General features: G+C 44.6%; 1 protein-coding gene across 3 annotated transcripts in view; it reads right to left on the minus strand.

Annotated features, from left to right (window-relative positions):
- The window catches only part of LOC142499392 (aldehyde oxidase 1-like), a 70815-nt gene that overhangs the window by 38984 nt on the left and 18198 nt on the right, over positions 1-13633 (minus strand). For all 3 annotated transcript variants that reach the window (XM_075608688.1, XM_075608685.1, XM_075608686.1), the window contains 7 exons: positions 11568-11712; positions 8771-8863; positions 8223-8374; positions 7092-7185; positions 5410-5522; positions 3201-3385; positions 2707-2869 (listed from right to left, as the gene is read on the minus strand). In XM_075608688.1, coding sequence (XP_075464803.1) covers positions 2707-2869; positions 3201-3385; positions 5410-5522; positions 7092-7185; positions 8223-8374; positions 8771-8863; positions 11568-11712 — 945 coding nt within the window. The remainder of the gene's footprint in view (positions 1-2706; positions 2870-3200; positions 3386-5409; positions 5523-7091; positions 7186-8222; positions 8375-8770; positions 8864-11567; positions 11713-13633) is intronic.

A 13633-nucleotide genomic window follows, 5' to 3' on the forward strand; every position in this document is an offset into this window, starting at 1 on the left:
GTGTGTGTGTGTGTGTGTACCTGTGTGTGTGTGTATCTGTGTGTGTGTGTATCTGTGTGTGTGTGTATCTGTGTGTGTGTGTGTATCTGTGTGTGTGTCTGTGAGAGAGAGTGTGTGTGTCTGTGAGAGTGTGTGTGTCTGTGAGAGAGAGTGTGTGTGTCTGTGAGAGAGAGAGTGTGTGTGTCTGTGAGAGAGAGAGTGTGTGTGTCTGTGAGAGAGAGAGTGTGTGTGTCTGTGAGAGAGAGAGTGTGTGTCTGTGAGAGAGAGTGTGTGTGTCTGTGAGAGAGAGTGTGTGTGTCTGTGAGAGAGATTGTGTGTGTCTGTGAGAGAGAGTGTGTGTCTGTGAGAGAAAGTGTGTGTGTCTGAGAGAAAGTGTGTGTGTCTGTGAGAGAAAGTGTGTGTGTCTGTGAGAGAGAGAGTGTGTGTCTGTGAGAGAGAGTGTGTGTATGTGAGAGAGAGTGTGTGTCTGTGAGAGAGAGTGTGTGTCTGTGAGAGAGAGTGTGTGTCTGTGAGAGAGATTGTGTGTGTCTGTGAGAGTGTGTGTGTCTGTGAGAGAGAGTGTGTGTGTCTGTGAGAGAGAGAGTGTGTGTGTCTGTGAGAGAGAGAGTGTGTGTGTCTGTGAGAGAGAGAGTGTGTGTGTCTGTGAGAGAGAGAGTGTGTGTGTCTGTGAGAGAGAGTGTGTGTGTCTGTGAGAGAGAGTGTGTGTGTCTGTGAGAGAGATTGTGTGTGTCTGTGAGAGATTGTGTGTGTCTGTGAGAGAGAGTGTGTGTCTGTGAGAGAAAGTGTGTGTGTCTGAGAGAAAGTGTGTGTGTCTGTGAGAGAAAGTGTGTGTGTCTGTGAGAGAGAGAGTGTGTGTCTGTGAGAGAGAGAGAGAGTGTGTGTCTGTGAGAGAGAGTGTGTGTATGTGAGAGAGTGTGTGTCTGTGAGAGAGAGTGTGTGTCTGTGGGAGAGAGTGTGTGTCTGTGAGAGAGAGTGTGTGTCTGTGAGAGAGAGTGTGTGTCTGTGAGAGAGAGTGTGTGTCTGTGAGAGAGAGTGTGTGTCTGTGAGAGAGAGTGAGTGCCTGTGAGAGAGAGTGAGTGCCTGTGAGAGAGAGTGAGTGCCTGTGAGAGTGTCTGTGAGAGAGAGTGTCTGTGTGAGAGAGAAAGTGTCTGTGAGAGAGAGAGTCTGAGAGAGACAGCGTCAGAGAGAGTGTGTCTGAGAGAGAGTGTGTCTGAGAGAGTGTGTCTGAGAGAGAGTGTGTCTGAGAGAGAGTGTTTCTGAGAGAGAGAGTGTGTCTGAGAGAAAGAGTGTGTCTGAGAGAGAGTGTGTCTGAGAGAGAGAGTGTGTCTGAGAGAGAGAGTGTCTGAGAGAGAGAGAGAGTCAGAGAGAGAGGGAGAGTCAGAGAGAGAGGGAGAGAGTCAGAGAGAGAGAGGGAGAGAGTCAGAGAGTCAGAGAGAGAGAGAGTCAGAGATGCCAAGTGTCAGGAAGAAAACATTAATTTTATCGTTGTTCTTGTTATTATTTTTTTTATACTGTACTTTTCGAAATAAACCTACGTTTCTATGAAAATTGAAGTTTTTGTTTTTTTGAGGCCCACCTAAACTTAAACCTTGTTTATTTGGCCTGTGTTAGCCTTTGAGTTTGACATGCTTGATCTAGTAGGATACAGCTCCTAGAAATCAAGGAGAAAGTTAGCCACTTGTGCCTAATCAATATGTCACACACGTGCCCAAAAACAGCTGATATTTTAGTAAAGTCAGTAATAGGGATTAGATGAGTCCATGGTGGTTCGATCTAATACCAGAGCCAAGTCATGGAATGGCAAAAACTCCCTTAGTGATCCTAGCTAGTAACAGTTATACTGTAGCGGTGTCAGGATCCGTGATGCGCTCGGCACACTCGTCACCTACCTCAACCCATGATCAGGTCACCCACCCACGTGGCAACGTCATTGGTGCGCAGCGCGCACGCAGTCAGCACGCGGGCTGCGTCATCTTTCTGCTTCTGGGATCCTCCCCACACCTGTCTCCTGCACCCTATCATGGTCAGTCTTACTGACGCGCCTCTTGCAGCCTGTTCCTCATTGGTTTTTCTCTCCTATATTTGCTCAGCCGGCCCACTGGCAAATCGGCTGAGCATAAACCTTCCTATGTGTGAAGTGTTCACTGCTACCATTGCCTCCACAGTTTTGTCTTGCTTTTCGGTTCCTAGTTCATCTGATTCTGACCTCAGCTATTCTTCTGGACTCCGCTCTTCCATACTTCCCGGCTTCCAACGACGATCCGCACCTCTCCTACCTTGACCTCGGCAAGTTTCTCTGACTATCCATACCTCTCCAACCCTGACCCGGCTACCTCGACCAATCTACACTCCAGGCGCGCCCAAGCGGCTGTGGGTTGGTGTTATATACAATCCCCACCTCCGCCTCACGATCACGCCTTGTTTGTGGTGAGCACTCCGTTACAAGCGGATACATATATTTATATAAACAAGGTGCTCACCTTGTTGTGTACGTTAATACGTGTCAATACGAGAAGATGGGGGAAGGTGCAACATATGAAAACAGATAGGAGAAGGTGGGTGGTAGATCTATTGAAAGGCTGCAGGAAGTGGGATTTTAGTTGTGTTTTATAGACATGTAGAGTGGATGGCTGGCAGTTACAGTTTGGTTGGGCATCCCAGAGATCTTTATGTTTTTTGTGTTCCATTACGTTAAAATGAACCTACCCCAAGCTTCAGCCCCTGTAAGACCTGCCGGTAGAATTTGAAGAGGAAGCTGATGGTCAGAGTTCTTCTGTAGTCAACCATTCCACCTGGAGCAGAGGCCGGTAGAGAAACTTCATCCAGGACCAGTCTGCAGGCTTCACTCAGCATCTCCTCATCCCAGTGCCTCACAAAGCAAGCGACACACATGTTATGCACATGCTAAAAAGCACAGATCAAACAAGAGATAGTTTCTCTTTGATTTGTGTTTTTTTTGCTTGACAATAAAAGTACAAATGGATGGGATGTAAAGCATTAAATTAGGCAACTTGTGGAAATTCACAAATGGAAGAAGATATCAAATTCAGCATAAATTCAAAGATCCTGAAAACAGTTGGTTTTGCTGCTCTATTTGTTGATTAAACAAAAAAAAGCAACAAAAAAAAAGTGCAGTGCCAGTTTATCTGCACACTTAAAGTCCAAGCGCCATTAATGATGACATTAATAGTGTTACCTACCTTCCGGTGAGCTCTTGCCTTGCTTTCTTTGCACAAACTGTGTTTTTCCCAGTGCCCCCAAAGAAAATGGTAAAGTCCTTGATAATGTCTGTGCCTCCTTGGAAAAGGACTCTCATTCCAGCCACCACTATAGCGGCCGCATTAACCTTCCTCTGCGCTTGTCTAAAGGCCGACACAAACTCCCACTGCAGGAAGAAGGCACCATTTACACTTTTCACAATGGGGAAGACTGCACATATTATTACCTGCGCACCTCCCTTTATCAAGTGTGCTGCGGGTAACAGGATTGGCCTTTTATGGAAAACAAAAGAACAGGTCCTGCGCTCCGACCAATTTGGGCTACAATATACACTCCTAGTGACATGTTTACATTTAGAACCTAAATATGTGTAACAAAAGTAGTCATCTGGTCGCGTCTTTTGATCAAAACAGGATTCAAGCCAACCTCGTCAAGGTAATCTCTGTTTAGCAGGTACCTACACAGAATATATGTCATTTATAATTGTCCTGTGGACTAAGCTTGGTGAAATATGTGAAAGTGCCCTGAAGGGGTTAAATGAAGCATATGCTTTTGTGATTTAGTGCAATTTCATAAGAGTGCTGTTTTCACAATGCAGAATCTTCTCAACCATACAAAATTGGCACTCCACATAAAGAAGAGACTCGTAAGCTCTTGAAATCTCTCTACACTCTAATTCCACTTATGAAGAACTCATCTTGTTCCCCTAAAACAGGGGGGGGGGGCAACTCCAGTCCTCAAGGGCCACCAACAGGTCAGGTTTTCAGGATACCCTGCTTCTTCGACTGAGCCATTAATTGAACCACCTGTGCTGAAGCAGGGATATCCTGAAAACCTGTCCTGTTGCGGGGATCTTAAGGGCTGGAGTTGCCCACCCCTGCCCTAAAAAGTACTGTATCATAACTAGAGATTATGGTTTTAGGTTTTAACCGAAAAACACAAAAAATACTGACTTATCTTGCACTTTCGGTTAAAACCGATAAAGCCAGGAAATTAAGCATCCTGTCCTATTAAATGCCACCGCTTGTAGGAGCGCAGGCACCACAGGGGAGTATGGGAGCTAAACAAAAAGTGCACCAATAAACACCAAATTGAAATGCGTCAATTTTTTCTCTTTAATTGTCAACACTGATGAACACTGATTTTTTTTAAATAAAATGAAAACACCGAAAATCTCCCCAAAATAAACACAGACTTTATGAAAAAATATAAACACAGAAAAACGGAATTCCTAAAGTACAACAAAACACCACTGCCCATCAGTCAGTTTGCCTTGGATTTGTGTGGTTACGTTCAATCCATCGTTAGTGGGAGCCATTAAAAAGTAGTGGCACTGTGGGTTTTGCAAGAGCGTACAATTCTTTTAAAGCAGGGGTGCTCAACTCCAGTCCTCAAGCCTCCCTAACAAGTCAGGTTTTCAGGATATCCCAACTTCAGCACAGGTGGCTCAATCAGAGGCTCAGTTGAAGACTGGCCCTCTGATTGAGCCACCTGTGCTGAAGCAGGGACTGATTGAGTCACCTGTGCTGAAGCAGGGATATCCTGAAAACCTGACCTGTTGAGGGGGCTTGCATTGGTTTGCAATGCGTTGTGCCCAGGGCTGGCTGTGAATATGGCAGGGCCCGGTGTGCGCGCGGGGCCTCTTACCACCTCCGGAGCCGGCACCTCCCCTGCTGCCATGCGATTTCACACGATGCGCGGGGCCTCTTACCACCTCCGGAGCCGGCACCTCCCCTGCTGCCATGCGATTTCACATGATGCGCGGGGCCTCTTGCCCGCAGTCATGTCATGTGATAACATCATGTGACGTTACGTCATCAAGGCGACGAGTCACCGCGTGGTACCCGTAGATGCCGGCACTTACAGGGGCCCCCTTGGCCCAACTCCAGTAATCATAGGTTAAATGTTGTGATTAAGAAAGTTTGGCCGGAGAAGAGCGTGGGGCCTCTGTAAGCGCGGGACCCGATGCAATCGCACCAATGGCACCACCATCATGCTGGCTGAAGCCCGCCCCCCCCCTCTGGCAGCAAAAGGGTTAAGAAGATTAACTTAAACCTTTTATTATTTCGAGAAAACCTCCCCCGCTGATTCACATTTCCTAAAACGTGGGCAAAGTCACGGCAAACAGGGCAACAAAGGCGAGAGGTGCAGAAGGGTTCGAATAGTGTCACTACAGAGTAAAACGCACACCTTCTGTGAATAAGGGATGAGCACAGACAGCAGCACCTCCTCTGGCAGGAGACAGGCCGACTTCTCTATGCATTCAAAGAAGGCCTCATTGCAAGGAATCTGACGCTTTCCTCCTGTGGGAGACATAATAGTCACCTTGTGTCATCCTTACAGCAGCAAAACATGTGAAATCTTATATGTTTTTTTTTTTTTTTTTTAATAAATCAGTTTTGTAGTATTAGATAATAGTGGCTGTTTAAAAATATTTTTTTTAATTAAACTCTTAATGCCATTTTTAATTAGTTTTAATATACTGAGTTTTAATATACTAATATACTGAGCATTTCTATAGCATGATTTAACCCACCTCACAAGCAGTGCAAGATCTTTGCAACACTTTCCTGTTTGGGATAATTTGTTGTCAATGTTTGAGCTGCAAACTGTAACAATAGTCAATGTTACCCTAGTAATATCAGGATACATTGTTGTTGCTGAGTTACACTGACTGAAGGATTGATTGAAACGGAAAGGCAACTATTATGTTAGGCACACATTAAGGATTTTTACAGAGTTATAACAGGAGCACCAAACAATTGCCAGCTTAGGTAAAAATGCAAAATTATACATTGTCACATGCTTTACAAATAAGAAAAAAAAAAAGGGGGGGGGGAAGATGTATTATTGCTGCTTTAAGGGTACATTTCTCACCCAAAGCCTGCAGGAGAGTATTCACATGGCTGTTTTAACTCCTGCTGTTTAGTCACTTGCTTCACTCCACCAGGCAGCACAGAGCTGTTTTCCCTGCAGACTACGAAGGATCTACTAATATCACTAATTGAAAAAGGGATCTGCGGCCATATCAATTTAGATCGGGGACTTATTTTTTTTTTAGGAATAAAATACACTGTTTAAAAATAAAAAAATCAGTGAGCAGGGACGAACTAGAGAAGGGACAAAACAGACTTCCTAATGTACAGTATTGTGAAGAAATCTAAAAAAGAAATAAAATAAACATGCAGGTGAAACAGCCCCTTTAATACTCTTCCCTTCCCAAGGGGCCCAGCATTTATAGACCCCTCTGGCAGCAAGAGCTTACTGATGTTTTGTTTAGATGAAATAAGAGTTTAAACCTTAGTACACCGTGCCTCTATAAGGCAGGCCATAGAGCGCGCGGCCACACGCGCGATGGCCGAGTCACGTGAGTAGTTCATCCAATGAGGGCGAACCCACGCCTCCGACACACCTCCCGGTCATGTCTACCGCTCGGCCACAAATTGCTGCAGCTACAGGCGCGCATTCAATTTGCAATGCTTAGTACTATGTGGAGCGCTGTGCACACTGTTGGCACCAGTAGCGCATCTAGGGAGGACGAAAGGGTGCCTTTGCACCCCGCAACAATTGCTGTCGTTCTTACAGAGGCCCTGCGCTCTTCCCCACAGCAATGAAACGGATTGCCATGCGAGACAGCAGGGCGTCACGTGCTGGTGTGTTGTCATCGCAGCGCGTCACCACATGACGTCGCTATGTCATCATGTCGCGACTACATCCTCCAATCAGATTTTCTAACTGCGCCCCTAGTTAGCGCTATGTAAAAAAAAAACAAATACATTATTACTATTAGCCACAGGATAGCTGGAGATTTAACATCTAATTTCTTGGTAGATCTGTAGTTAGGCAAAGTGCAAATGACTGCTGCGGATTACCTTTTGACCGCAGGTTGAGAGTGGAGTTGCTGAGCGCCAATATTGGATTCAAGTCAGAGTTCGAGTTCCTGCTAATTATGTGCCCGCCCAAGGACTGAAACAAAGACATATGTTGTTAGATTTTCCCAAACTGACAAATGCATTTTCCTAATCAAAACCTTGTGATATATATATATATATATATATATACAGTGTTCAACAAACCTATACATTTGCACGCCCCAGGCGAGTGGATTTAACATCGTGGCGGGCTCCTATTGACCCAAGCAGCACACGTGTGGTACTAGGTGGCGAGTAGATTTTTTTGTTCAGCGAGTAGATTTTTTGGTGATTTGTCGACCACTGTATATATATATATGTATATGTATATAAATATGTATATACATATATATTAAAGCTTATTTTAAAAATACATTGGTCCACATACGCTTTGCCTTATTAAAAAAAAGTCCTTTTTTAATATTACATCTGTTAACTAGAAATTTGCACACCACAAAAATCCATATTTTCTGTAAATTTCACCAGTCGCAAATTGTTTGAAAATAGCAAAGATTTTGTAAAATCACACATTTATGCAGAGAATGCGCAGTTCTACCGAGCCTTTTTGAGGCATTTGAAACCGTGAAATAGAAAAACATTTACTAGAGCAGCGGTGCGCAAAGTGGGGAACGCTAGATTTGTCTGGGGGGGCGCGGGCGGTTGCAGAGGCCCCGCGCTCTTCCCTGAGGCATTTCAATTACATGCCAGGGGATCGCGTGAGGCCCCTGCAGCTCTAAAACTTACGTGGACTCTGCCAGCGTCACTCGTGTCCATGGCAATGCGGCGGATCATGTGACGTGACATCACACGTGTCAAATGACGCTGGGAGTCACGTGACGTGAAGTCACGTAACCCCGCGGCGTCAAAGGAGGGGGGCTCAGAACGGGGAGGAGCAGGCAGGGGAGACAAAAAAAAGTTTGCGCGCCCCTGTGCTAAAGGACAACAGCCCTATATCAGGGTCTGGATTGAAGGCTTGGTGTATCACATGCGAACTCTGACGAGGCCACAACATTTTACGTGGCTGAAAAAGGACAAATCTCAATGAGTGCACTGTAACTCTGTAGCATTAACAGATGCAAACTGATAACATACAGCCACATTCCTTATCTGCTTTCCTGCCAGAGTTCTTAGCTGCTGCAGAAGAGCTCGGAAAGTTTTTGTCTTCTCCTCTGGGAGCTGAGAGATGGTTTCATTTAGTGTGTCTTTCAGCAGGGACAGGCTGCAGGCAGCTCCTACTGATATACCTAAAGCGTAGGAGAAATATGCATGGATATTGATCCCTGCAGTACATGGCAACCAATCTCTCATAGCACACATGGGGATTCCCTAATAATATGATATATTTTTAATATACTGTAGAGCTAACAGTGCATGCAGGCACAATAGGGGCTTATTCTCTATAATTGGACTTCCATGGGAATTTTCAGCTGAAAACGGTTTAATCTGCAGCTTCGGGCAAATATAGAATAAGCCCCTAAATACTTGTCCCAAAGAGCTTGCATTCTAGGCTTGATGTGTCAGACACAGAGGGACAAGTGACTTGCAAAAGGAGAACTGATTGGAATTGAGTTCACCCACATCAAAGGCACACACATATATACAAACAAAAACACACACACACACATATTAAGCACACTTACCATCCTTTGTGTACTTCACGACATTAAGATCCTCAATCCTCCCAACAGAGATGATAACTGGGTGAAGAACACCTTGTAATTTCATTTCAGGACCTGAAGGGTTATAAATAATATTAGATATTTGTTACGATTTGTCATTAAATCAATGGTTCCCCACCTATTTCACTTTGTGCACCCCCTGCTAGAAAACATGTGTTCTGCGAATGGCTAATTAATAAATCTTATTGCTTAATCACACTATTGGTAAGAAATCTGTTTTACTGTCCTGAGCTATTTGCGGGAACACACCCTTAATAAGGCTCTAAATGCACCTCTGTGTGTACAGACAGCATCGGTGGCATAGCTGTCAATCATTGCGGCAACTTCCAAAGTCACCTCCCACAAAATATCTTGCCGCTCTGGATGCAAAGCATTGTGGGGAGCGACTTTGGAAGCCCCTGCTATTTTTGACAGCTATAGCACCCATACTAAGGTGCAGTGTGGTGCGCAGTCTCCACACGGGCTCACGAACCCACTACACGGCCGGCTATTCATCGTTACATATTTTTGGGGGCAAACCCCTTGGAGACACCTTACGAGCCACTAGGGGTTCCCAAATCCCCTGTTGAGGGAATCACTGAAATAATAACTCTAGCAAATTGTAAATTGCAATTCTTTGCCCACAGCAATCAGAATGCTCTATTCAGTGGTAAATGGATAAATGTATTAAAACATTGGGTACACAAATAATTCATAATGAGTAAAAGAGACAAAAATCTTCCACAGTTCACAGTGGTACAGTGCCTTTATCAAGCGCTCCTGATAGTAGCCGAAATGTTGGGTCAATAAAATACATTTTTAGTGTGCCTATCCCTTTGTTATTTTTGTACAATACCTTATAAGTATTCCGATAGCAGCACCCTTTCCAGTACTCTGGTCTATACAATTTATTCCAGTACTCTGGTCTATACAATTTAAGTGTGTGCCACAATCCCTTCACACGTGTGTATATGTATGTGTGTGTGTGTGTGTATATGTATGTGTGTGTGTGTGTGTGTGTGTGTGTGTGTGTGTGTGTATATATATATATATTTTTTTTAATAATATATATATTATATTATATATATATATATATATATATATATATATATATATATATATATATATTAACACCCTTCCACTGCCTTCCCCACCCCACCTCCCCACCTCATATACATCTCTCTGTTCTACATTCTTCCCTTTTTTTTCTTTTCCAATCCCTGTCTAAGTCATAGAAACCTTTGTAAACCAGTATTGCTGACCTGAGGAAGAGAGGAAAACTCTCAAAAGCTTGTCCTATGACATAAATTGTTAGTCCAAATAATAAAGGTATCACCTAATACTGAAGAACACATATCACACACACACACACACACACACACACACACACACACACACACACACACACACACACACACACACACACACACACACACACACACACACACACACACACACACACACACACACACACACACACACACTACTGGTTTTGCAACACAACATCAAGGGACAGCACGCAGGTAAGTAGATCATACATTTTCTATATTTTATAGAAGACACAAAAAACGACGTTTCAGTCCCCCAGTGGGACCTTTCTTAAGGTGGTGAGAAAGGTCCCACTGGGGGACCGAAACTTCGTTTTTTGTGTCTTCTATCAAATATAGAAAATGTATGATCTACTTACCTGCGTGCTGTCACTTGATGTCGTGTTGCAACCGTTATCGTATGGCATTGGATTATATATATATATATATATATATATATATATATATATATATATATATACATATATACATACACATGCACACACACAGTATTTTTTGTCTTTATTTATATAGAGCCATTAATATACATAGCGCTTCATATAAATAACAGGTCATGAGAATAAGTGCTTCAGACATAGAAATAACATTAAGGAAGAGGAGTCCCTGCTCCGAGGAGCTTACAATCTAATTGGTAGATAGGGAGAACGGGTAGAGACAGTAGGAGGGAATTCTGGTTAGTGCATCTGCAGGGGGCCAAGCTTTATGTATCATGTGTCCAGTATTATCCACAGAGCTACTCATATGCCTCTTTAAGCAAGCGTGTCTTAAGGTGGGTCTTAAAGGTGGATAGAGAGGGTGCTAGTCAGGTATTGAGGGGAAGGGCATTCCAGAGGTGCGGGGCAGTCAGTGAGAAAGGTTTAAGTGGGAGAGAGATACAAAGGGGGTAGAGAGACGACATCCTTGAGCGGAACGCAAGAGTCGGGATGGTGCATAGCGAGAAATTACAGCAGAGATATAGGGAGGGGCAGAGGAGTGTAAAGCTTTAAAAGTGAGGAGAAGAATGGAGTGTGAGATGCGGGATTTGATAGGGAGCCAGGAGAGGGATTTCAGTAGGGGAGACGCAGAGACAGATTTAGGAAAGAGTAGAGTGATTCTGGCAGTAGCGTTTAGGATAGATTGTAGGGGAGACAGGTGGGAGTATGCGATTGTAAGCTCTTCGGAACAGGGACTCCTCTTCCTAAATGTTACTTTTATGTCTGAAGCACTTATTCCCATGATCTGTTATTTCTATTATTTGTTATTTGTATGATTGTCACGTGTATTACTGCTGTGAAGCGCTATGTACATTAATGGCGCTATATAAATAATGACAAACATTCAATACATATTAGGGGCGCTACTCTGTTTTCTTATTTTCCTTGAGAGAAGAGAGAGAAGAGAAAATCTCCTGGTGGAGGCTGGCAGTAATATATACATACCATTTATCAGCTGTACTTGAGTTCTCTACTTACCGATGTTAGTATTCCCCACCACAAGAGGGGCCTTGGGGTATTGGACTTTCAACTCCAGAAGTTCATCTAGACTGAAAGGAGTAATCCACTTCATTTTTTCCCCATGAAACACCAATGTGCTACATTTCGGGTGCTCAGCCATCAACTAAGAACAAAAATACATGACATTTATATGAATATTTGATATATTAATGAAAATGTCACCCTTCCAGTAGTCCCTCCGATGCCAGAAGCAGTAAAGTGGTTAAAGATGAAATCCCTGTTACCTGACAAAAAGCTCCAACATTTTGTAAAAGATATAGCAATCAAAATCACTTCCTTAAACTAATGTAACCATGCTAAATAGCAAAGCAATGGTGCCCTTTGTTTCTTTTGAAATCAAACACTAATCTCTTTTCTTCGGGGTCTCTAAATAGGGGAGGTGTTTGTCCGTCAAGTTTTTTTGGTTTATCATCTTATCCTGTCAGAAAGCCAATAAAGATAAGAGTTGGGCATGAAAGGGGGCGTTGCCTGTGAAAACTCTTCATGAACACACACACAGTGACACCAGACAAAACTGATACCTCTCCCAAGTCTCAGCTCATCATATTCATAAGTTAACTTCAACAGGTGATTTTGGTTAAAAAATATATAACCTCTTAAACATGTCCCTGCCAATTATACAATTTGACCCTAGGAGGGACTGGCCCATTAATAAGGCATTGGGGCCTATTCTCGTAGCTCCGAGGGTGTCATTGACACACTGCACAGTTTGGTAAGTTCAGAAGTCACATCACATCTTCTAAAGCATGTCTATAAAAAGTGACCACCCGCACGGCTTAACAGCCAAAACGCCCGGGTTGTTGCTTTGGAAGTGGAATGACCTGAGGTGGTGCTAACTCCATCCCCAGGCTGACTTGGGGGTTTTGCTCTCTCAGCCAAACCCATATTTCAGGCTCTGGGTGTAACCTGCAATACCAATCTCGTCACCCTTGAGGTGGCGTGAAAACAAATTCTACTTTTTAGAAGCGGTTGGCGTAACGGAGCTACGAGAATTGCGGTTGCGGGAACGAGGCTTTCTTGGCCAACCAATCAGATTGGCAGGGCTGGCGTGAAACCGCTTCTAAAAAAGGCTTTGATAGACACGGATGTGACATGTGAGAAGGACTACGGCGGTATCCATATTGTGCGCAACCGCGCGGGGCGAACAAAAGGCCGCACCTCAATGAGGCAGGCCATAGAGCGCGCGATGGCACGGCAGATTTTTCGCGAGACAAAATTTGTTGTTTTTGTCGCACAATGGCCGGGTCATGTGGGCGGTTCAGCCAATGAGGGCGAACCAGCCTCGTGACATCACGGCCACGCCTCCCCATCACGCCTACTATATCCGAGGCCTTAGAGAATAGCAAGGCATGCCCATCCAATCAGAAAGGGCTCTTTAGAAATGGATTGACACACTTTGGAGCTACTAGAATAGGCTCCATATAATGAAAAGATAAGGTGACTTTTAACATTGATTCCTTAGCATATGAGTGTAAGGCCGCGCTTATACAACCGGCAACGGCAACCGATGAAGTCACCCGTCGCCATTGCGATAGTTGTAATTAAGTTAAAAGCGACGCCGCTGGCTGCAAAGCGACGTCATAAAAATAGTGGACAGGGGCACGGAGAAGCTCCCAATTGGCCGCAAGGGGAGGCCGTCGCCGAAAAAAAATCAAATATCAGTGACTACCAGATTTGTGGTAGCACTGTCGCTCCGTCGCGTGCGACGGCGACAATACATTTGTTTTGCATTGACGACCCAGTCGCGTCGCCGGCACTATAAGCGCAGCCTAAGGCCTCGGGCATGGTCAGCGCATAACCGTGCTGAGGCGCACTGCTGCTCGGCACTGAGCCCCTGCAGCCGCAATGAGAGCGGCTTTAGCAGGGGCTCGCGCACGCGTCCGCACGCTTGTGGAAGTGTGTTTGTCTCACCGAGTCTTCAGATTTGGCGCTCGCCGGAGCGCAGGGCCGGTCACGTGAGCGGTTCGCCCAATGAGGGCGAACCAGCTCCGTGACGTCACATTATCCCGCCCCCAGACCCGCCC

The sequence above is a fragment of the Ascaphus truei genome, chromosome 7 (assembly GCF_040206685.1).
Source record: "Ascaphus truei isolate aAscTru1 chromosome 7, aAscTru1.hap1, whole genome shotgun sequence".
Lineage (NCBI taxonomy): Eukaryota > Metazoa > Chordata > Amphibia > Anura > Ascaphidae > Ascaphus > Ascaphus truei.